Below are 25,522 nucleotides of genomic sequence, written 5' to 3'. Positions count from 1 at the left end.
GATTTAGAAAGACCAATGACAGTGCTTTTGGCTAAGGAATTTGGAGGGCCTTTATGAATTTTTCCAGTTTAGTCTTAGTAATGCCATTAGTGCATTCGACTAAACCAGAGGATTAACAGTGGTAAGTGCAGTGAAAGTGTTGTCAAACCAGCCAAGCAGTGCAGACTTGTTGAAATACCTAACCAGTATAATGGGCTCCTTGATCATTATGAAGTTCAAGAGGAGTTCCCCAGGTAGGGATAATCTTTTCCAAGAGCACTTTAGCCACAAAAGAGGCAGTAGCCTGTCTGTAAGAAAAGGCTTCAGTCCAGTGTGAAAAAATACAGACCATGACTAAAATATATTTATTTCCACAAGACAAAGAAAGTTGTATGAAATCCACTTGCCAGACCTTGAATGGTCCATTAGGTAGTCTGAAATGTGTGGGAGCAGTATGAACAGGCTACCCTGTGTTGTATTTTAGACAAGTGGGACAAGTGAGTTAGGCACTTTTTGCAGCCTTTTTAATGTTTTCCCCACCAATATTGATTAATGAATGCTATTATTTTATCAATAAACCAATAGTTTAATGCATGTACAGTGGTCTGGAGTGGGAATTTTAGAGTCTCCAATAGGACTGGATTGTTACCTGGTCCAAACCAGAGGTTTCTCTTTTTATTAAACTAATAACTTTAATTTCCAATCTTATTTTTCCTTTTCTGAGGTCAATTGTTGGGCTTCTCTAGCCAGTTTTTCTAAGTTATCATTTGTAGAAATGTCCCTTTGGACCATGACAGGGGTTTCACTGCTCTTGGTTCCTTTAAAGACAGCATACCTCATTAAACGGGATCCCACAATGATTTTTTTGGTGGCCGTAATGGCTATAAGGCAAAGAAGTTATCCCCATTCCACAGGGTCCAGTTGCTGCCTATAATACCCTCTGGGTTGGTGGTGGTCCCTGTGTTATGGGGTGAATACCCCAAGGACATTTCCTTTTTTTTTTTTTTAATTATTTTATTTATTTTTGGCTACGTTGGGTCTTCGTTGCTGCGTGCAGGCTTTCTTTAGTTGCAGCGAGTGGGGCTGCTCTTCGTTGCAACAAAAAGAATGCGCGGCTTCTTTGCGCGGGCTTCTCATTGCGGTGGCTTCTCTTGCTGTGGAGCACGGGCTCTTGGCGTGCAGGCTTCAGTAGTTGTGGCACTCAGGCTCAGTAGTTGTGACTCGGAGTCTCTAGAGCACAGGCTCAGTAGTTGTGGCACACGGGCTTAGTTGTTCCGCGGCATGTGGGAATCTTCCTGGACCAGGGCTCGAACCCGTGTCCCCTGCATTGGCAGGTGGATTCTTAACCACTGTGCCACCAGGGAAGCCCCATTTCCTTCCTTTTCACAAACAAAAAGGAAAAAGGGAATCTGGTAATTGGGATGCCCAAGGGTAGGTAGGTTCATCAAACTCTCCTTTAAGGCCTTAAAGGCTATGTCATCCAGTTTTTCCCATAAAATTGGTTCAGGGTTGTTGCTGTTGTCAAGTAAAACATATAGAAGTTTGGCCATAAGAGAGAAATTTGAAATCCAGCTTTGGCAGTAACCAACTAGACTGAGTTTGGGGTTTTGATAAACTTAGGACACCGTGAAACCTTCTGGATCTAGGTGTAGCCCTTGTTCTAATATTAGATACCCTAAATATTGAGTCTTCATCTGGGCAAACTGCAATTTTTCCTTGGCAGCCTTATGTCCCTTTTATGCTAAAAGCTTTTGCAAGTGGATGCTATCTTGTGAGGAGGCTTGAGAAGAAGAGTAAAGAAGCAAATCATCCATATATTGCAACAAAGTAGAACCTCTAGGGAACTTTATATCATGCAGATCAGCCTCCAGGATTTGTGAGAAGTAAGGACATTCAGTAAAACCTTGAGCAAGCATTACTGCCCAGGTGAGTTGTTTTTCTTCACAAGTAAAGGCAAAATGGTATTGGCTAGCTTCAACTGGAATACTAAAGAATGCATTATATAAATCTGTTACAGTAAAGAATTTGCTTCCAGTGGGAATGGATGTTAGTAACATACGAGAGTTAGGAACAACAGAGCATGGAAGGATAACAACATTGTTTATCACTCAAAAGTCCTAGACAAAACCCCACCCTCTGCCCTTAGGTTTTCTCACCAGTAAAATGGGAGTATTACAGAAACTAGTACAAGGGATAATGAGACCTTGAGCCTTGTAATCTATCAGGGATTTTATGCCTTGAAGAGCTTCTTTACTTAAAAGATATTGGTTAATTTGGAGGAGAGGTTTTGAGGAATCTGTTTGAATCTTGATGGGAGGTGCGCTGTGAATTTTGCCAATATTAGTTAGAGATTTTGCCCATAAGGAGGGTGTTAGCTGATTCAGTAGTGATAGATGATCAGTGTTTCCAGGGTCAGCTCTAGTACCATCAGAAATGGAACAAATAAAAGATGTCAGAGTCATTTGTTTTTTGGGGTTTTTTAAATAAATAAATATATTTAGTTAGTTAGTTAGTTAGTTATGACTGTGTTGGGTCTTCGTTGCTGTACGTGGGCTTTCTCTAGTTGCAGTGAGCAGGAGCTACTCTATGTTGTGGTGCGTGGGCTTCTCTTGTTGAGGAGCACCGGCTCTAGGTGCGCAGGCTTCAGCAGTTGTGGCTCACGGGCTCTAGAGCGCAGTCATAGTAGTTGTGGCACGTGGGCTCAGTAGTTGTGGCTCACGGGCTGTAGAGCGCAGGCTTAGTAGTTGTGGCACACGGGCTCAGTAGTTGTGGCTCGTGGGCTTTAGAGCACAGACTCAGTAGTTGTGGTGCACGGGCTTAGTTGCTCTGCAGCATGTGGGATCTTCCCAGAGCAGGGCTCAAACCTGTGTTGCCTGCATTGGCAGGCAGATTCTTAACCACTGTGCCACCAGGGAAGTCCCTCATTTGGTTTTTATAAAAGTAAATTTAGGGATTTCAAAAGTTCCCTATAATGGCCATTGATGTTCTAAATTGTCTTTGGTTAGGTTGGTCCATTTAGTTAAAAATGTGCATGAAGGGCTTCCCTGGTGGCGCAGTGGTTGAGAGTCCGCCTGCCGATGCAGGGGACATGGGTTCATGCCCTGGTTCGGGAGGATCCCACATTGCCGCGGAGTGGCTGGGCCCGTGGGCCATGGCCGCTAGGCCTGCGCATCCGGAGCCTGTGCTCCGCAACGGGAGAGGCCGCAGCAATGAGAGGCCCGCATACCACAAAAAAAAAAAAAAAATGCTTGAAGAAGGACCTTGGTTTTTAAATATAAAATTGGCCAGAGTCCCCTCAGGGCAGGGGACACCCTCAAAATATTTAGGTAACTGGGATCCAAGTTTTTCTCTAGAATAAAAGAATAATTTTCAAACAGCTCAAATAGCTCAAACAGCCTGCAGACATGATACCAGCCAGTCCTAAGGGAGCACTCTGGTACAGAAGGAGCCAGGCTGAAGACTGCACAGCTCTAATGAAACAGCCTAATTCTGAAGGAGGCAGGCTGAAAGCTTAATAGCACAGTTCCACTAGAGCAGCCCAATCCTGAAGGAGTCAGGCCAAAGGCTTAACTGGCACAGTTCCAATGAAACACCCCCTGTTCCAAAAGGAACAGACTGAAGCCTCGCAGTTTTTGCCAGGACAGCATGATTTCAATAATCAGCCCAAAGTGCCAAATGAGTACTTACCTACAGAACAGGCACTTAAGCAGAAAGGACAAAGCCTTACAATATATCCTGAATAAAATCTTGTGAGCTTCAAAACCACAAAGAGGGTGCAAGCTCAAATCCAAGAGAAAAACTTACCCTCAAACCCCAAGGTCTGCAAGAAAAGCAGTTAGTGACAATGGGTTCAGTGTGGGTACTGTACCTATTTGCTCACCAGCCTTGGAGTTGTTGCGGGGGTCTTGTCTGGATCCCCATATGGGCCACTGAAATGTTGACCTGAAACAAATAGACCGTCAGTTATTCCTCCAGCAAAAGTGGGTTTATGCAGGATCACAGAATTGCAATTCAGGGTCTACAGTCATGGCAAGGCACATGCAAGTTCCCAGCAAAAACGGAGAAGAGAACTCTTCTATAGAAGGGTAGAGGAAGTTGGGGGAGCTATAGTAAACAAAGAGTCCATGACTTTTTCTTAGCTGAGTTGTGACGGTCTCTCATTGGCTGAGCTCTTGCCAGGCAAAAAAGGGAGTCTTTCTTTTTCCTGCTGGGCTCTGCTATCATCATCATAGGATGTGGGAGCTCCCCCTTCTAATCTCCCTACATAATGTGTCCTTTTTTTCTCTGGCAGTTTTCAAGATTTTCTCTTTTTCACTCATTTGTAGTAGTTTATGATGTGATGTCTTAACGTGGTGCTGTGCTTTTTTCCCACTGGAATATTGAGCTTCTTAGATTGTGGGTTTACAGTTTTCAAATTTGGAAAATTTTTAGTCTTATATCTTCATATACCTTTTCTGCCCCTTCTTCTTTGTTTGGGATTCCAATTACACATTTACCAGATTGTATATTGTCCTACTGTTCACTCAAATACTAATCTTTTTTTTCTTTCTTTCTTCCCAGCCTTTTTTCCCTCTGCTTCAGTTGGGATTTTGTTTTTTCTGTGTTGTCACATTTATTGGTGTTTTATTCTTCACTGTTTTAACTATTGTTATGCCCATCCAATTAATTTTTCATTTCAGATACTGTACTTTCCAGGTGGAGAAATTCCATTTGGTTTTTATACTTCTGTCTTCCATTTCTCTTCTCATTAAGTTCATTGTTTCCTTTTAAATATTGGAATATAATTATACTTGCTTTAAAAGTCCTCATTTGCTACTTTTATAGTCTTTGTCGTTTCTAGATCTGTTTCTGTTCATTGAATTTTTCCTCGTTATAGGTCATGCTTGTTGCCGCTTGAATGCTGCACATTGTGAATGCTTTATTGTTGAATGTCTAGATTTTGTTGAATTTTTTTAAGAGTATTGAAGTTTGTTTTGACAGAAAGTTAAGTTTTTGGAGATAAACTTGATTCTTTTGACACTCTTTATTAGGATGACTCTAAAGTAGCAATTAGCAAAACTTTTTCTTAAAGGACTAATATTTTAGTCGTTGCAATTAAATATTGCAAATATTTTACACTTTGCAGGCCATATGGTCTTTGTTGCAGTTCCTCAGTTCTGCTACTGTAGTGCAAGAGCAGCTATAGACAATATATACCCTCAGTCCTTGGTATGCACAGGAATTGGTTTAAGGACCCCTGACAGATACCAAAATCTGTGGATGGTCAAGTCTTTTATATAAAATGGCATAGTATTTACATATAATCTAGCACATCCTCCTGTATACTTTAAGTCATCTCTGAATTATTTATAATACCTAATAGAACGTAAATGCTATGTAAATAGTTGTAAATGAAATGTAAATAGTTGCCAGCAAATAGCAAATTCAAGTCTTGCATTTTGGAACTGTCTAGATTTTTTTTTTTCAAAATATTTTTGATCCACCGTTGGCTAAATCTGCAGATGTGGAACCAGAGGGCCAACTGTAAACTAATGACCATGGCTGGGTTCTACTAAAACTGAAATACAAAATACAGGCAGTGGACTGGATTTGGTCCACAGGATCAGTTTGCTGATCCCTGGTCTAGAGAAACATTTGCCTTAAGGCTAGTTTAGCCCTACTGATAAGGCATGACCCTTCTGGGGACTCTGCTAAATGCCCTGAATGTTCATTGAGGGCACTGAATGTTCTCTTCACTCTGGTTGGTCAGAACTCAAACATCTCCTAACCCTGTGTGAACTCTGGCATTTGATAATGTTGTAGGTTCTCAGTAGTTGTACTTTCCCTGTTCATTGTTATTTGCCTGGTCTTGTGTAGTTTCACCCTATGAACACACAGTTGTTTATTCTGATGTACAATCAAGGGGACCCCAGTACAGATTCCTGGAAGTCTACTTTTAAGTAGCTTTCTCTTCTGTGGTACTTTGCCCTACAAATTCCAGCTGCCCTACAGATACTCTGTGCTTATACCTCTGTCTCCTCAACTTAGTCTGCTATGGTCTGCTCAGATTCCTCTGTGCTCTATTTGGATTCCCCTTCCCTTGCTATGTGTTCCAGAAACTGCCTCCAAGCAGAAAGCCAGGGGGATTATAGGACTGACCTGTTGTGTTTCTCCTCTTGTAGTGATCACAGTCCAGTACTGCCTGTTGTCCAGTCGTGTCTTATGTATTTTGTTCAGTTTTCTAGTTGCTTAAAGTAGGAGAGCAAATCCATTCCATTTATTCTATCACAGCCAGAAATAGAAGTGTTTTTAATTACATATTCATATATCTAGTGAAATTGCTTCACATTTAAAATCAATTATCTCTAGGAATAAATCCTCCAATTGCAAACTAAGTGAATAATTGTTAATTCTCAACTTGCTCAGGATTTTAATGTAGTAGCTATAATGGCAGTTTTGTAGGCAAGCTGGCAAAGAGGAAACTGTTCCAGTGGATGCTAGTTTTGTTTTAGTATAAGTGGACATATATCTCTGACTTTATAAGCAAGTTGGTATATGTTTATGTATGTGTCTTCTGCTTTTATAAAAAACTTGCTGCTAATTTTTCCATTGTCTTTTCTTAATCTCTTTATCTTAAGAAGAAAATAGTAGTTGCATTATTATCTTAACCTTGAGGAGGGCTTTGCAGCAAAACTGCCTGTTTCCAAGAAAGAGGGAGAAAATAATGAGAATTACTGGCTGGTATTTTAATTTTATTTCGCAAGTAAAAGCAACCTATTCAACCAGAACTTACATTAGGGCTCTGTCAGGGTACAGCTACAGCTAAGAATTACTAGTCATGCAAAATGCAAACAAGAATTACTCAAAACCTACAGTGATAACCTTGTACATATCACTTCTGTACCTCTATGCTAAAGTAAAATACCTGGTTTTGTTTTTCTGTTGCATGTAAAAATTCATTTATCTTAAGCTGATATCTAACTATCTGAAAGACAGTTTAATCCTAAATCCCTTTTTAATAAGTTCATGGTCTTTGGAGGGAGGGGCATACTGAGAAGTGAAGCTATTATTTTTCTTTCATTGTTTGTTAATTTGAATAGTTTTGAGTGTTTCTAAAATTTCCTTGGACACTCTGTCACCTATATGTTAGTCCTAAAAGACGATTCCAACTGGGCAATCACTTTCTGCATTGGCTTATTTGTAAATGAGATATTTATCTGTCTCCACAGGAAAAGGTGTTTAGAGTTAACTCTGGTAGCACCTAATATGGCCACCTCTTAATGCCATAATAGTCCTTGGGTTATAAAAAGACGTCGTTTATTTATGTTGGGTAGTCATCAGATGTCTTCCTTCTTGGGTTTAGTGTAGTAATTGTACAGACTTCAAATCCCTCTTATGTGGTGATCTAACTAGATTTTTTTTAATATGTATTGAGCATACTCTTTCATACTGTATGATAATATATCACATTTTTCACACATTCTTCCACTAAGAATTACAAATTTATGTCATGAAAAGAAGACCCAAGGATATAGACCTGTGTATTTTCTGCTGTGTTTGTGAAGAGTGGGTAGTCATGTAGCAATGTGATAGGTTCAGGGGTGTGAGGTAATTGCACTCAGGAGTAGTAAGCCGCAGGGAAACTTGGCAAGGCCTGTTTATTTGGATTCTTTGTAGCATTCCTTTGTCGTTGGAGATAAGGATGCTCCTTTACTCTGATTATAGGGAGGGCACCTCCCACATGAGGGTTTTATGACCTGTTTTAGGGGAAAAGGGTGAGGGATATGGGAGGTCAGAGTGACCTTCCTGCTTCTGCCATTTTCTCAAATTCCTTTGGCTTGAAATATTCAATAGGCCACGGTACCATATTTGGGGGTTGTGTGTTCCAAACTCCATCATCAGCAATTCCCATGCCCACCTCCAGAAGAAACGTATGTCTTTATTCCTTCTTGATACAACTGACCATTGATGCTATCACCACTGACTGCATTCAAGGAATATTTTGATCCCCCAAATTTGGGGGTTAGTAGAAGAAATTATTTATTTCCTCTTCACCAGTAGCAACAAGGTGAACATTTTTCAAAAGTAACTCTACTAGGAATCAAAGAGAAAGTTAAAAGATAGGAATGTAGAAGTTTGTAGAGCACAGATGCCTTGTATCAAAGAAACTAAGGTTTAACTCAAGTTGGCTGAAATAACTTTCCCAGAATACAGATCAAGAGTGTTCTGTCTTCTCTTCATCACTTTCTGATGAAACCTGTAGGGTATTCAGACAGATCCTATCCTTCGGTGAAGTTTGACCACTTTCTCTGTTTTTGAAAGCTATTATTTGGGCTTGGTCTTCCCATCAGCCATATGGCCTCTATGGCAGTTTTGAGTCTGTTTACCTCCTTCTGGCCGCCTGCTCTTAAAAGCGAAAAGACTTGTCTATACTCCCAAGCTCAGAGCCTATTAGACTCTGTTTCCAATGGAAGGCATGTCCTAGCTCTTCCTACTCAATGAGATTCTCTCTGGTAAACTCAGTCTTGTCTATTTCTTTTTCTACCCTTTCTACCTTCCAGAGATAGTTTTTTCTTAAGGCTTAGAATATTTTTAAAAATATGTTACCACATGCATTCTATTTCAGGTAATCACCAAGGTTGTTAAAAATGCATATAGTGAGTGATAGAATAATTAAAAAGAAAGATAGCCTTCTTTCTCCCAGATGAATATTCACATTCTGTTTTATTTTGTTTTTCTAATACCAAATAGCTAGCAATAGAGATTTATGCCAATTACTGGTGTCTTATGGGAGAAAGTGAATGAAGGGGGAGTTTTCTGTGGAAAGGATTGTGTACTTTGTTTTTCTCAAGTTATTCTTATTTTTATTTCAGTTTTTGTTTCTCTTGGCTTTCCTCCTAGTGGCAATCTGTTTCTCTTTTATTTTTCTTTACATTTAAAAGTTTCCTACTCTGCTTCCAACTTAATTGTTTTTATTAAAACTTAATCCTCAAAATATTGGATTTTGTATTTATAATTCGTAGTTAAAAACATGTTAAAGTTGGTTTTCCAGTTTAGATTGTATTGGCGTCTTAGGGTGAAGTGAAGAAAGAAGGATGAAGATTAAATTATTCTCCTGGACTGCCCTCCAGGAAATCCTTCTCTATACTCTAAAAGTTCTTGTTCTTTTCTAGGAGTCCAATGTGCTGATTGCTGCTAACAGTCAGGGTACAATTAAGGTAAGCTATTTTATACATCTCCATTTTTAGGCTATAACAGACTATAACTATAACATGGAAATGTAGAGTTGTACTAAGCCTTAGAGAGCATGCCAAATCATGGGTCTCTGTCTGCTTGGAAATGGCTTTGATTGAAGGGGAAAAGAATAGGTAGCTTGCAACTATGGGGAAGATGATAGTACTTGTTAGAGGTTATACGAATGCTGAAGAGATTGAAAGGCGGTCAGGATGAAAAACAGATGAAGACTGTTAAGCATTCACAGTGGGGCGAGCACTGCTGAGCTTCTGTCACGCCAGTGCAGCTGCCCCACAGGGTGTTCAGGGAACAAGATCCAAGATACAGCATCAGATGCTTAGACGTTCACCAGGTTTTAAAATGTCTTACTCTGATTTTACTCTTCTCTTCCTCGCGTTTTTCTTCCTTCTCTTCCATGACAAGGAGATTTTTGCTCAGTTGCTAGGGAAAGAAAAGGTATTCTAGTGTTCCGTTGAAAATTGATTGATCATGTGATCATGCCATTGGTGTAATCTGAAAACTTTCATGTCTCTTTGCTCACAGTCTCATTCCCAAATTCATATATAGTTTTCCACATACTTTTCTTCGTAGTTAGGAGTTCAAGGAAATAAAAATTTTATCTAGTTATACCATTGGATATTCAGCACTTGGGCACAATACATTGGATAAATAAATCCTGAGCTAAGCAGTGAGCTTTTAAACAAAACACCATTTTGGAGGAGGTTTTTAGTACCTGGGTTTGATTAGCACTTATTCTGTGGGTACCAGTTCTTTCCACATATTCTCTGCTGATACAGAAGTGTCAGGATGCATTTTTAAAAATAATATGTATCTATTTTCCTGCCAGTTAGCATTAATTTTGCCATGGCTTCCTTCCACTCATCCTGAACGGAGAATGACCCAGCAACCAAGAGAGCAAATCCAAGCCTCACACATTGTCCTACAGAGATGAAATGAGCAAACTCAAAGCAGAACTGCACTGTTAGCTAGTCAAATTAATTTACATGGTATACTTCTTTTTATGCAGCCAGTTTCTCTATTTGGAAAGCCTCATTAGAGAGCCAAGGCTGTGTTCTGGAAGCCTCAAGCAAGATGGTAGAAGGTCTTGGAATCTCTGTTTTAAGTGGCTCTCTATAGTCTCTCAGTTTTTCTTTATTCTCATGGCAAGACATGTATTGAAAAAGCTGTACTGTATTCTTCAACAAGTTTGGCCTTTGAGGCAATTGGGATTGCTAATGTTTCTACAGAAAGCTCAAAGCTACATACATACTTATAGGGTCTCAGCGACAAATCTAAGATTTTTGTTCAATAGCATTGACCTCTTATGTAAAGTAGCCTGCTTGGCAAATGTAAAGACAAAAAGCATTATGAAAGCACAGATATAAGTCAGGCCTTAGCACGGCAGAAGATAAGTTGCTCCTTTAATTCTTTGCCACCTAGAATTACAGTCTCCATCTAACATAATCCTTTTTGACAGTGCTCATAATTGTCCGCATGTTCGATGTCCTTTCTCAGCCATTTCTTCTACTCCTTTTATAACTGATCATTGCTTCTTCTTTATTTTATTTATTTTTTATACATCTTTATTGAAGTATAATTCTTCTTATTTTTAGTTTTAGCACAACTTTTTTGTATGATAAGGTACTACTCTAAGTCTAATAGCTAACAAAATATCTCAACATCCAGATGCTTGACTAGAAAATAAATTAAGCAATAGGAAAAGACAAGATTTTAGGTCCTGTATACCTTGATCACTATAAAATGTTTATCAGTGCAAGAAATAAGTGGATTAAAATTCTGAACAGCAGTACTTAAACTTTTTCTTATGAATGTGGAAAGATACCAACATAATATTCCAAAATGTTATATTCATGCTATGGATCAGTCAGGTCATTTATCTGTGTTTTATGTAGTTTATCTTGAAGGCTCCTTTGTTGACTGTGGAGATAACTAATCTGAAAGAGTTCATGCAGCTACTGAATTGAAAGTAAGAATGGATTCATGTCTGATCCCTTCAAATTCTTTGATTTTAGCCAAAGCAGTTGGGAAAAGTCTACTTGATTTGGTTCTCCATTTACAATATAATAAAGACTGATTAAACTCTTCCTATATTTTAAAACTATTTTATTATACTGATTCTTCTTTCTCCCTATTAGGTGCTAGAGTTGGTATGAAGGGTTTACTCAAGTTGAATTGTACTTGATCCGGCTGAAATACATCTGCAGCTGACAATAAGAGAAGACAGAAACTGTCGTGTGATGTCTCTCCCCAAAGTCATCATGGGTTTTGGATTTGTTTTGAGTATTTTTTTTTTCTTTTCCTTTTTTTCCCTCCTTTATGACCTTTGGGACATTGGGAGTACCCAGTGAACTCTCCACCATCCATGTAACTCTATGGACTTTGCTGCTGTTGGTGGTATGGTTATCTAATTTTTGTGATAGGGAAACAAATTCTTTTGAATAAAAATAAATAACAAAAAATAATAAAAGTTTATTGAGCCACAGCTGAGCTGGGAAACTTTCTGTTCAATGTGGCAAGAGATAATTTTATCTTTTCAAGAAGTAGCACACATGAACTATAGTATAATATACTGATGAATAATTTTTAAGGTCCATATTTCCCCACCTCTTTGGAATTATGCATATCAACATAAAGTATATGGATTCTTTCTGTGAATTTAATGTTTACAGTAGGTAGAAAGATTAATTACTTTATGAAGTTCTCTCTTCATTCTCTGACCAGATTTATATTATCAGCAAGTACCAGATTCCTCAGTCCCTCTGGATCTGGCCAAGGGTCTAACATTTTGACCTGTTGAGACCACATTCAAACAGAAAGGGAATATCAGTCTGTGACAGCTATCTCTGTCTTTTCCTTTGAAATGTTACCCATAAGGCCCTAAATAAACCCTAAATGTACACAAACCAACTTATTTTATAAAATCATGGCTATCAGATAGTCATAGGTATTAGTACCATCATGGGGTGATCAACTTTGAGCAAAGGTCAGCAAACTTTTTCCATAAAGGGCCAGATAGTAAATATTTTAGGCTTTGCAGGTCATATGGTCTCTGCCACAACTACACAACTCTGCCATTGTGGCAGAAAAGCGGCCACAGACAGACCATATATAAACAAATGGGCATAAGCTGTTTATGAAATAGGTGGAGGCCCACAGACCATGGTTTGCCAGGCTCTCACTTAGAGGAAAAGAAATTGAAGCCCTATTATCCAAATTTCCAAGCCATATAATCTCTTAGACTGTCTAGTTAGTTTTACACATTGTTTTCAATTTGTAAAAGGAAAGAACTTAAGAGTAGCAGGTCAAGCAAAAGTAATATGAAGCTTTCTGTTTGAGCTACTTTAAGTCTGAACACTTTTTAGAAAAAGATATAAACAGAATTATATGCCACATGTATTTTATAAAAATAGACACTTGGAAAAGCTTGGTGTGATAAGTATATGGATAATAAGGGTGATCAGAATATCCCATGTGTCCCTCTATTTAAAATTATTGAAACCTACTGCAGGTCCACATTTCATTATCTGAAGCCCTTGGGCCAAATGCGTTTTGGAATTTAGAACTTTCTGACTTTTAGGAAAGTAATAGGGTACATACACTATGTTTTATATAACACCCTCCAACAGAGTCTGGAGCAATACTGTTTTCAAACACATTAATATTTCTGCAGCAAAATGTATAAATGTTCACGTTATATGAGATTAATACAGACTAAAAATAGTCTTGCAGTAGTTCAGGTCAGTTTTTACTGCCAAATGAGTAAGCCTCAAACTTAAGTGAAATTTTTCAGTTTTTAGAGCTTCAAGACAATTATATCTTAACTAACTTCTGGGAGTTAAGAACCTGATAACTTTTGGACTCAATTCTGAGAGAAAAAGTCACTATCATTCAAAAGTTACACTTGTCATCAACCAGAACATGTCAGTTGGGCTTTTTTCTGAGATTAATGAATGTCCTTTTACAAAAATATAGAAAGAATATTCACATGTAGATTCTTCACTTAAAGAACTTTACTTAGGCAGATATGCCCAGAAAGTCATCAAAATAGAAGCAGAGAGTTAATGCCTCTTTGAATGTGTTTAAATAGAAGCAGATTATTATGGTTTTTGTTTGGTCTCTTTGTTTTATTTCAAGTTGTCAGCATTGTATGGTTATGTTAATTTTCATACATTTGGAAGGTTGCAGTAAGGTACCTTTAGTTATCAAAGGGACTCAATTTTTTAATAACTTATTATTTTAAGAAGGCAGTGTTGTTTTATTTAAATTTGTGTTTAACTCTTTTCCTTGTAAATAGAAACCATTTTAAAATTTGAGTTAGTCTTTGCAGGATGTCAAAATCAAACAAATATTACTGTTTCTTAGAAAAATAACATATTAGTTAACTAAAGCTTAAAGATAATACACATTTTAACACCAAAAAAGCTTCTAACTCATGAAGAATATGGGTTTTTATGTTCTAATCTTTATTTCAGTGTATTTGTAGGAGTTTCTTAGACAAAGTTGCCTTTGTTCTTAGGTACAGAACTCATGCATAAGAAACATTAAGGACTGAAAAACTTTGAAAAGTTCTTGTAAGAAGATTGAGGTACTAGACATCAAAAATTTTATGGGACCATGCCACGACCTCAGAAAGATGAGCATGGCTGGACCATTACTAGTCAAGGAAGAGATGAGTGTGGGATGAGTTTGAAGAGGTGAAGGAGCCCAAAAGATATGTGGAAACTTCTAGGGCATGCTTGAAAATTTGAATTTTGTTATAAAAGCAGTTAAGTGGAAGTGTTAAATGGAATGACACAATCTCATTTATGGTAAATGGATAGATGAGGGCAAGAGTGCAGTTAGGAAGGTGATCAGTCAAGAGTTAATGGTGGCTTGGACTAGCATGATCCAACCTCAAAACCTGTTTCAGCTTATTAGAATTCGTCTTAACTCCTATATCTTGGAAGATTCTTGATTGATTTTTAAAGTCATCTTCTCATAATATGTATTGACAACAAAGAATGCAACTCAGCAAATTTATTTCTTCAGTGGTTATGCAGTCCTCAACCAGCAGCAAGTCACTTGGGAACCTCATGACCCAAATTCCTGTGTGCTGTTTTGAGGACACCACTTCTCTAAGCTAAGCAAAACTAGAAGCTGCCTACCCTTGGTTCTAAATATAAAGGTAATTTGTCATTGCCCTTAATGTAATTATGCCCATGTAACTGGGATTAATATTCAGGAAAAGTCTGCTTGCTTAGAAATGAGACGTGCAGAAGTGTTAATTTAGATCCTGAGCCTATCGTATTACATGTGTTTCATGACTGACATTAATACTTACAATAGTAGCACCTTGTAATTCCTACCAGAGCAGTTAGTAACCAACTCCTTTGTGGCTTCTGGTTAAGATGTTAGGCACTCCTGGATTCTTGGACTAAAGAGAAAATCATAGTGATCATTCTAGAAATATTTGTTGAGCTCCTGCTTTGTGTAGGTGAGGCACTATGTACTATATACTAAGCATATAAAATAAATAAGACGTAATCACTACCCTCAAAAAGTTTATTGTCCAGTGGGAGAGACACATAAGTATAAATATGTAAGTACCATAGTAGACATAAATTTTAGATGTACCGGAAAAATATATAATCTAGAGTGGTGGGAGATTAGGATCAGGATAGGGGACTTAGGAATATTTTTCATCTCAGCTGAATCCTGAAAAGAGGTAAAGGAACATTCAAGACCAAGGGAAGCAAAGAAAAAGACTCGAGTAGCTTCTAGTAGCCAAAGTTGGAACAATTTGAGCAACAAAATAAACTAGTGTTGGATTATAGATTATAACCCAAATATAAATATCCATGAGTCCATGCTTATATAAATAAATGATTGAATAAATAAATGAAAAGTTTCCCATGCAGAATTCCACATTATGTAGCTATTCCATCCCCAAGGAGATGGAACATAATTCCCCACTCCTTAAGGATGGGCTGTGCATAGTGACTTCCTTCCAAAGAGTCTGGTATGGAACGAGAGAAAAAAAAAAAAAAAAGATTAACTTTACAGTGGAGAAACCTGACAAATACTACCTTAGCCAGGTGATCCGGGTCAACATCAAAAGTTACGTCGTGTTGATACTATGTACTCTGGATATCATACAATGAAAATGACACTTTAACTCTGTGATCTTCCTCCCCCAAATTCATAAATCCAGTCTAAATGAGAAGAATATCAGCTAAATCCCTAGTGCAGGACATTCTGCTAAATACCTGACCAGTATTCCTCAAAACTGTCAAGGTCATCAAAACAAGGAAAGTGAGAAACTCACAGCCTAAGGAGACATGACTGAATGTAATGTGATATCCTGGATGGGATCCTGAAACAGAAAAGGACATTATGTGAAAGCTAAGGAAATTTAAACAAAGTATAGACTTCGGTTGACTGATCAGTATTGATTCATTAATCAATCAGTATTGATTCATTAATTGTACCAAATGAACCATACTAATGTAAGATGTTAATAATAGGGCAATTGAGGGTAGGCTATATGGGAACTCTTTCTTTGCAATTTTTCTGTAAATCTAAAAGTGCTGTTCTAAGGTAAGTTTATCAAAAACAAAAGTTAAGAGGATAGATCCAGTATGTACAAAACAAAGTGCAAGACAGTAGTGTGAGTTGAAGCTGGAGAAGAACACAATAGACCACAGTGATCTGTTCCAGCGACCACTTTCACACAAAAATGGAGGCAAACATGGAGTTTAGAGGAGATTTAAGTTACAGCCTCAACTTTATCACTAAGAAGTTGTGTAGTTTTGCAAAAGTAAACCTCTGTACTCCATATTTATCTCTAAATTCTACTTACTGAGAATGATACGCTAATCTCTGTTAATAAATAAGATTATACTATACAAATTCCATTGTCATTCTTATGGTTTAGTCACTAAGACATCTGAGTGCCTACAATTATGTTTCTTTTCACTTGAGATCATTACAACTTCTCAGTATGAGAATTAAGAAATCTTCCCATTTGTTTATGGTTTTATGACTCCATTCTCTGTGAGTCATCTGTCCTTGATCAGTTTTTGAATCAAACTCCCTAGTGCCCAAGTTCTGAAGGAGATCTTACATTGGAACTGGGTAGGGGTTCTCATGAATTCTAAGTGAAACTTCCCAAAAGTGGTAACAGTCTAGGTTAATCAATTATTGTGTGATATATTTCGCAGTCTCTCTGCAAATGATTTTATGGATTTTCCTATATGCCCTGCTTTCGTCCTACTGTCAGTACTAATCTGTGACCAGAGGTTTAGGAGCCTTTCGGAAGAACCACATAAAAACTAGTCTTCAGGATTTTCAAGGGAAAAAACCAAGGCAAACACAAGTAATTGTATATTCTAAACGTGAGGCTTCACCTTTAGTTTTATACACCTGAAAGAATGTTTTATTCCAGAAACTTTTTTGTGAGTGAGCTTCGGTGGAATAGCAGCCTAATAACAATCCATTTCACTCCCAGTTTGGTACCCTCAGCTAGTGGTCTGTAATGGATATGGGCTGTTGCTCAAAAGAGATGAGTAAGGTCCGATAGCCATTTGCGTAGGGTGACTCTATTCATTCAACAAATAGTGCCTATAATGAGGTAGTCTCTTCCAGGATAAGGGTCATAAGACTTTTTCTGTAAAGACCCAGATGGTAAATATTTTAGGCTTTGTGGGCCATACGGTCTTTGTCACGACAACTTCACTCTGCCATTGTAGCATGTGAAAGCAGCCCTAGACATAATGTAAACAAATGAGTGTGGCTGGGTACTAATGAAACTCAACGAATGGACACTGAAATTTGAATGTCATTTAATTGTCATGTATCACAATATTTTCAAAAATTATTTCCCAAGCATTTTGAAATGTAAAAGCCATTTGTTGCTTATGAGCCATACAAAAATCCACCGGCTGGATTTGGCTTGCGAGCCCAGGTTTGCTGACCTGTATTCTAAAGTGCTCACCATACAGCAGAGACAGGGGAAAAGAAAAAGGAAAACCAGGAAAAATCCAATCGCTCCTGAGCTTGCATTCTAGTAAATAAAAGTATTTCTGCAGTAATGGGGTTCTCTTTCCATAATGGTGTGTCTCTACCACAGGAACCTGGAAGGCCATTTTGGAGGGCACACCACATGACTAAAGCTTTTTTGTTGCTGGATTGATGGCAGTTCCACAGGAGTGCGCACAAGCAGTGTTGACCTACCTTGGTATGTGTATTTGCACAGAACCAGGGGGCACTCTTTCTGTTAAAGCTCAGTAAACAGTAAGACATTTTAGATGTTTTACTGTTTGAATGGAATATGAAGATCTTTACTCCTTGAACAGAGAGACCTGAGAGGTCTGGGGTTGAGATTATGTTTACTGAATACTCTGAAAGATTTATGCTTAAGGCAGCCTGTTGTCTGTGGGAAAGCAGAGGATATTGTGCAAAGCTGGCTCCCCCCAATCCCCCCACCTTTCCTTTCTGGTTCTTTCATCCTCAGCTATTGAAATTTCTTTTCTGAATATAAAAGGAGCTTCTCAAGCTCATAGCACTTTCATGGAGACTTGGAACCTGACTGATGTTTCTTTGGAATGCCTGAGTCTCTTAGAAGTATTCATACCTATTTCATGGCAAATTTTGAGGGTTAAATTTTGAAAGATGCAGCAAAATGACTTTTTTCCTAAATTAAGCAAATTAACCACTGTTAAATGCCAGCCCAGTTAGTAAGCACTTTATATTTTTTCAATATTTTTCATGTTTAAAGACCAAACTCTGGTCAGTGTTATACCATAAGAAAGAGTCCTCATTTCCACTTTTCAAATTCTGTTTGGCCAGTCCCAGGAGAGACTTCTCATGAGCTCTATGGTTCCCTTGGGAAAGGCACCCTTCTATTCTTAGAACTGGGGTGTGATGTTCCTGTGTCACTGAATTGCAAAGCTTTGCAATTTCAGTAATATATCTTCTCTGGAAAGGCCTCTGGCAGTCTTGGAAATTAAAAAGCATTCCTTGAATACAGGGTAGTATTAGCATATGCATATTAAAATTGTAATCACTCTTCAATTTCTTTCCATTATGAAGAATAATTAAGTATAAATTATAAAAATCGCAATCAACAACAAAAGGATGGAAGGTTGAAAGGTTAGATTAGCTGTTCTGGAAATCTCAGTGTGTCCGTAAAATGGCTTTATTCCTGTGCTCTCTGAACAGGACATCTGCCTGTGAGCTGACCTGCCAAGAGGCCACCATCATAGCTGCCATGAAAAGTTAGGAAAATGCCCACAGTGAAATTTCTGAAATGTCCCTTCTCTTACCACATGCTTAGTGCATTCTCTCCCTAGAGTAGGATTTAGGTGACTGCAGGCTAAAAACCTGCATCACCTTTACTGGGGTCTTTTCAGTCTCATTTCTCAGCACAGGCAACAAGAGTAGAGAAGGGAGGGGGAATTGTGACTGAAGGCAAGAGAAGAGACTGGTTATCGTGGCAAACAGGATTCACATCCATAGAGCCACAAGTGGTGGCCAAAGATGTTTTCCCAAGGTTTCATTCCCCAGGAAGTGTTCTTATCTTCCAGCATCTAGCCACACTCTGGTTGTCTAATTGTGTTGTAACAAATCTTTATGGCAGAAGAGGAATGTCTCTTTGTCTCTCCCTTTCCTCACCTCTCCTTGGTATATGACGGTAAGCAGTCTAGTGACACCAAGTGTTTATTTAACTCTGCATTCTTGTTTCTCCATTATCTGAGAATCTCCAGAGAACCTTGATATTAGTTTCACCTTTCCTCTAGACTGAAGGGGATGGAGAGGTAAGGCCATTAGAGCAGAAATCCAGCCCTCGTGACCTCAGTCGCAGTACATTGCATTAAGTAATCCCTTCTTTTTTCCTCTCAGAGTCAAAACGCCAGTCCTCTCTCCAAAGCAACCAGTGAATTGAACACCCTACTCAATGTAGGAATTCCTCATAGGGTACCATGATTGGTAGTCTTGTAGTCTCTACTGAAGTACCTATAGCATTTGAGAGAGCTCACTGGTTCCTGAAACATCCTGCCTGGATGGTTCTAATTGTTAGGAAGTTTTTTTCCTAGATTGAGCTGAATTCTGTCTCAATGGAATACCCCTTCCCCACCCCACTAGGCCTAGTTCTTACTGCTAGGTGTTCTGGAGGATATCAAATAGTACAGGACATGATCCCTTCATGGAGCTTTAGGCAGATAAGATATACACCTGTGAAAATAATTTTTATATAACATAGTAATCCTGTGAAGTAAGCATTATTTTTTTAAACAAAACAGATTCAAAAGGGTTAAATTACTGTATATATTATGGTGAAAAGGTTGTTAAAAGGGCAGATTAGAGTGTTAAATGGGTTGTATAGAGGATGTAGGATTTAAGTGGCACTCTAAAAATTTTGAGTCTATGTCTAGATTACGTCCACTGACCTGCTAAATGCCACAGGTGAGAGTTATCTTCAAGGACGAGAACAGGTACACATCTCGACCCTGTCAAAACAGCGAGGAATCTTCTAGTTTTGATGATAAATTAATTAAATTTATCTAATACTATTTATCTGATAATTTATGGCAGAAAGGACTTCAAATAGGCAAAATAAAACTCTGAACCTATCAAGTTGCTAAAACACTGAAAGCCACTACCAACATTGGTGGGTGACATCTCCACCTGGGAGAACATCAGAGGTGATCAGACAACTATTGGTCCTAAATGATTTAGACACTCACTGCCAGAAGGCAGGGACCTAGATGGAATCATTCCTTCAGATCTATTTCAGATCTGAAAATACGATCCTATTTCATTTATTCAGAGGGAGAGAAAAACGGGTAGAACACCTGTCTGCCTACGGCAAGGGCAAATACAAATTAGAAAGAAGAGGCTTAATTCTTCCTGTTGAAAATAAGGGGAAAGACTTCCTCTCCTTTTTCTTTCAGAATTTCTTTCTCTGTCCTTTTCAAATATGTATAACTCTTCATAATGGCTAAATAAGCCTCTTGCCAGCCTCACAACTCAGGAATGTGGGAATTAAAGGTGTTTCCTCTTTGCCAGAAACCTCCTCCGCCTTTCTCTGCTGTCTCATCCCCTCTGTTCCTCCTGCCGCGCTTTACTCTCCCTGCCTCAAACTGACTCCTGAGAATGTGTAGATGATGATCTTTTAGACAGTGGTTCCCTTGGTGAGTGGGTTTCCCTAAGAAAGATTCGACTTTCCCAACTGATAATGTGTTACCTGCCCTGCTTGAGGATGCAGAACCGTGTGCCTGCTGTCCTAGCCCTGAGTCCACTTCATGTCCTAGACCATACTCCACCTCCAGGAGTCCCTTTTTATATACACACCATGTAGCTGGAAAGGCAGAAATGGGAAATGATCAAGATCCTGGGATGATTGACAATTGTGTCCCCCTATGAAGGTAGCAGGATGGAGAGTAGTCACACTGGTTACTTGGAGAAAGAGAAAAGAGCAAGGAGCTAGGCTGATAAATACAAAGATGGGAAAAGAAACCACGGTGCCATATAATCCTACCTCAATGTGAAGAAAACCAGCCCTTCCATTCGGATCTCCAGCAAAGCTGACGCAGCTGAGAAGCTACCCAAGCCCCTCGGACACAAAGGAAATGCTGAGTTTCTGTGCCCACCTCCCCTGCTGACGTCATTCATCTAAAGGCTTTTTTCGCTCCCACGCTCCAGGAAGATCCACGAAAGTTTGCAGTAATGCTCGTCAGCATGTTTTCAGTTTACAGCCCCGCATGGGGATGTGCACTAGCTGCTGTGGGGACTTCTGGCACCAGCAGATTTTGAGTATTTGATGGAGCAAGCTCGTTGTGGACCGGAAAGTGATCCACCTAGAAGAGGGCATAGTGCTGAGAGAAGTCGACTCTCCACCGCTCCCTACAACCCCGGAAGAATGGATGGCATGAGAGACCCATGATGGCAGGACTGGACACCTTTCCAATCAAGGTGAGCTGGGAAAAGTTGTGAGCAGTGTAAGCAGAGGATGTGAGTCCTCTGTTGATTTCCATCCTCAGTTTGCTGCTTTCTCTAATTTTATGGGCGTAGACCCAGGGGCAGATCAAATCCACACTCTAGTCATAACAACCTTTCTCTTGGCTCTCTTGCCAACTCTCCAAACCCAAATTAAGGAAAAGGTGTCAGGCAAGCATAGACTAGTGTTCAAATCTTAGCAGCTGCTACTCAATTTGGGGATAATCCAGAGAAAGACAAAGAACAAAAGGAGAGATTAAAGACTGCTGTGTTGGCTGCTTAGTTAGAACTCTTCGCTAAAGGGAATAAACCCTACTCTGGCCAACCTATGAAGACAGCAAAGGAAGAGGAGAAAACTGCTTTGCAAAGTGCCAGGGTATTGGAAGGACCATAAAGGGAAATGGGAGCACGTGGAGGTTACAGAGAAAGGCAGATCCCTTTGCTAGGAAATACTTGGCAAATGGCTCAGAATGGACAGATTGAGGGAATCTCAGAGGTGGGAAGTGAGGAACCAAATATGTCAATAGCTTTTATTTGGGTTATCCTTACCTTTTCTGGTAGATACCGGTGCTACTTGTTCTGCAACTTCCTCAGACATTTCTCACTTTCCATCTGATAAAAGATAGTACAAGCTGTTGGTGTTTTGGGTTAGGCGTCTTGTTCCTTTTCCTCTGTGATTCCCATACAGACAGGAGCCTTACTGAGGAGCATGTGTGCTTTACTTTCTCCAGATTCTCCTGTAAACCTATTAGGGAGAGACCTGCTGTGCAAATTGAAGGCCACTATATTCTGTGCTCTGGATGGAGTGTTCGTGGAGCTCCCTGAAAAAAGGGGGATGCAGGTGAATTGGTTGCTATGTACCCTCTGGAAGAAAAGGGGGATGGCAAAGAGTGGCAGTTTCACACCATGCTGGAAAAGCACCCCGAAACAAATTGAGGCATCACTCAGAGCCCTAGGGATTAATGGGATTGTTTTAATTCGAGATTTGGAACCAGTAAAAATAGCTTACAGGAAAGATAAGCTATGGCCATGTATAAGCAATATCCTTTGTCAAGAGCTCAATTGGAAGGAATAAAGCTGAGTATAAAAGAATTAGAAAATTAGGGATAATTAAAAAGGAACGTTCACCCTTTAATACTCCCGATACTTCCAGTAAAGAAGAAATGTAAATGTGATAAAGATACTCGATCACTATATAGATTTGTAAAAGATCTTAGAGAAATAAATGTGTTGTCACATAAACCCCTGTAGTCTCTAACCCTGCAACTTCAGTACCATTGTCTGCAAAGTATATTTCTTTCTGATCAATCTGTGTTCTGCTTTTTTTTTTCTGTCCCTCTAGTGGACAAGGCTAAATTTTTGTTTGCTTTTACTTATGAAGGAGCCCAATATTTGTGGGGAAAAAAATTCCTTAAGGGTTTCAAGACTCCCCTACTATGTTCGCTCTTCATTTACAGGAAAAGTGAGAAACAACTTGTTCCACCAGAGGGATCTGTGAGCATACCATGCATAGATGATTTGCTGGTAGCCTCAGAAACTAAAAAACAATGCAGAACTGCTACTTTGGCTTTATTGCAGTTCCTTGCTTCATGGGATAAGGCCTCATTAGACAAAACTGCAGTATTGCTGAACCGAAGTAAATATTTAGAGCATCTATTGTCAGCTGAAGGCCATAAAGTGTCACAGTCCGGGAGTCAGCCAAATTTGCATATAAAACAGCCAGCTACAAGTAAACAACTTGGACAATATTGGAGACTAGTTGGGTGTTATAGATAATGGATCCCAGCTTTTGCCAAGCATGCATAACCTCTGACAGAGCAATTCCATGATAACTCTCCGGAACCCCTGGTCTGGTCCTTAGAATCTGACAAGGATTTTGAACAACTGAAATTGGCTATAGCCTTTCCCCCAGCTTTGGGGATTCCAGATCTTGAAAAAACCTTTCCACTTGTTTGAACATGCACTACTACCTTGTAGAGTATTGGCTCAAAAATTGGGACTAGGCCATAGACAAATAGCTTATTTCTCAGATTTTCTAGATGCTGCAGTACTGGGAATGCCTAGGTGCCTCTGAGCAATGGCAGTGGCAGCAGCCACCATCCTTAGTGAAAAGGCCCAACCTCTTACCTTGGGTCACTTGACTTATATGCACGTCCATCTGCTATGACAGTGATCTTACAAGTGCATACACCCAGCATTTGTCAGTGCACCATCAAGCTAACTGTGAGTGAGCATTGGTATCCAGTCCTAATATTGTGCTTGGGAGGTGCAGTCTCCTAAACCCTCTTTCAAGATCCTGTCTAGTAGATGATCATGATTGTACATTAGTAATAGAAGAAGACACTAGGCCTCGACCTGATTCATCAGATGTCTCAGATCAAAATACAGATTTGATCATGTTTGCTGCTGGGTCATGTACCCAGAATAAGAACGACAACTTAAGCCTTCCTATGTAGTGACTTCTCACGAAATCTTGGAGGCTTATGTTCTGTCTGGAATTAAATCGGCACAAGCTGCTGAGTTAATAGTTACTAGATTTTTTATTTTGATTCTGGAATTTAAATTAAAATTTATATTTGTAGTAAATATGTGTTTGCTATCTGTCATGCAAAATTTTTTTTTAAATAGAGGACTTTTGACTTAAATGAGAATGAAAAAAATCTCACGTCAAATCGAAAGCTGATTTGTTAGGGGCTTTACAACTGCCTGTTCCGATATCAGTAGCTCATTTTGCTGACAGCTGCAAAAGCTGCTGTTAAAACATGGCAGAGCTCCACTTTCAACACAACAAGAAATGTTTGTTCATTTTTAAAACCATGCCTTGCAAAAGAAATCGGACAAAAAGAATATAATAGGGGCTAAAAGAAATTTGACTGGACTAGGGGAATTACCTAACACAAACTAGTGCCCTTTTGCTCGGTTGATGTTGTGTCATCCACAAAATCACCTGAATAAGAGAGGTATTTTAAAGGCACTGAACTCATACTACACTTACCAAAAAGGTAAAATTATGCAAAACATGTTAAAAAAAGATGTGTTATTTGGAGATGTGTTATTTGGCAACAGAATTCTTTACAGCCCACTCCCAAAGTAAGCACAGAAAGTTCTCCTTGACCAGCTTTAACAGGAACCTGGTGGCCGTTGGATTTCATAGAAGTAATGCCTGCAGAAGATAAGAGACTGTGTCTACTTATGGTGTATACCGTGTTTGGGTGGCCTGAAGTGTTTTCCTCTTCAAAAGCTGGTGTCCAGGCAGTGGCAGAGGCTCTCTTACTATATTGAATCAGAGGAAGTCACTTTATTTCTACATTGTTCAGGAATGATACAAACGTTTGCAGATTCCTATAAGCCCCAGTCCTCTAGACAAGGAGAACAAGTGAATCAAACCTTAAAACAAAACAAAAACACCTTGAATAAAATTCACCATCTAGCAGGTTAACACTGGCCTAGAGCTTTATCACTAGTCTTGTTAGAAATTAATTAGAATGACCCCTGCAAGCAGGCATGGAATGTCTTCTTTTGAGCTTATGTGTGTCAGGCCTATGAATTTGGGTCTGAGGCCATATTCTGTGTCCAATTTAATGGAATCCACTCATAATTATGTTCAATACTTAAAATTCTGTTCAAGACTTCTCTTTTCCCAGAAACCTTGAGACTTAAAGTCACAAGGATCTGAAAGGACCTGCCAAGAGGAAGTCGGCCACCCCTGTCAACTGGGAGACTTCATCTACATAAAGGTGTTCCAGAAGAAAGACAGCTGTCACCAAGTTGGAGGAGACCCTATCTGCTGCTGCACACCCATAGGCTACCAAAGTGAAGGGACAACTCAGCTGGATTCATGCTTCCCATGTGAAGCCAGCACCACAGGAGGACTGGACTGTGGTTCCCTCAAAGGACCTAACACTTAACTTTTCCAGAGGAACCCGTTGGTATTGACCTCAACTGAAAAGAAATATTCTAGAAAATGTATTACTATTCTCATAGGCTGCCTGGCTGTCCTCCTCATGGCCATGATTATTCCACTTACTTTGAAAGTCACATTTACAAGAAAACAAACCCCACTCTTTTTTTCTGCGCTTCCAGTAACGGTCCCCACACCACATATTTCTCATCAGCTCTAAATTGTACTCTCAGTATGAACACAGTCTGGACTTAAGTCCAGTAGCCCGATTATTAGCAGAGTCCAAGTGGGACCATCTTTAGTAGTAGTTTTTGATAATAACAAAGAAACTAATTAATATGCACCCAGGTACTCAAGCTCTAAATTTTACACACACAAAAATGTTAACTGGTTTGTTTGGAAAGATGATGTAGAAAAGAAGAACATCTAATT

The 25,522-nt window shown here is 39.1% G+C and overlaps 1 protein-coding gene across 9 annotated transcripts in view; it reads left to right on the top strand.

Moving 5' to 3' along the window:
- Window positions 1-11,695, top strand: part of COP1 (COP1 E3 ubiquitin ligase) — a 273,107-nt gene extending 261,412 nt beyond the window's left edge. For all 9 annotated transcript variants that reach the window (XM_067728723.1, XM_067728722.1, XM_067728719.1 and 6 more), the window contains 2 exons: window positions 9,132-9,176; window positions 11,349-11,695. In XM_067728723.1, the coding sequence (XP_067584824.1) occupies window positions 9,132-9,176; window positions 11,349-11,366 (63 nt within the window). In that variant the 3' untranslated portion in view covers window positions 11,367-11,695. The remainder of the gene's footprint in view (window positions 1-9,131; window positions 9,177-11,348) is intronic.
- The last annotated feature ends 13,827 nt before the right edge of the window (window positions 11,696-25,522 follow it).

This window comes from Pseudorca crassidens, chromosome 2 (assembly GCF_039906515.1).
Source record: "Pseudorca crassidens isolate mPseCra1 chromosome 2, mPseCra1.hap1, whole genome shotgun sequence".
Lineage (NCBI taxonomy): Eukaryota > Metazoa > Chordata > Mammalia > Artiodactyla > Delphinidae > Pseudorca > Pseudorca crassidens.
The sequence above is the reverse complement of the archived record's forward strand: the minus strand, read 5'-3'. Positions and strand labels throughout refer to the sequence as shown.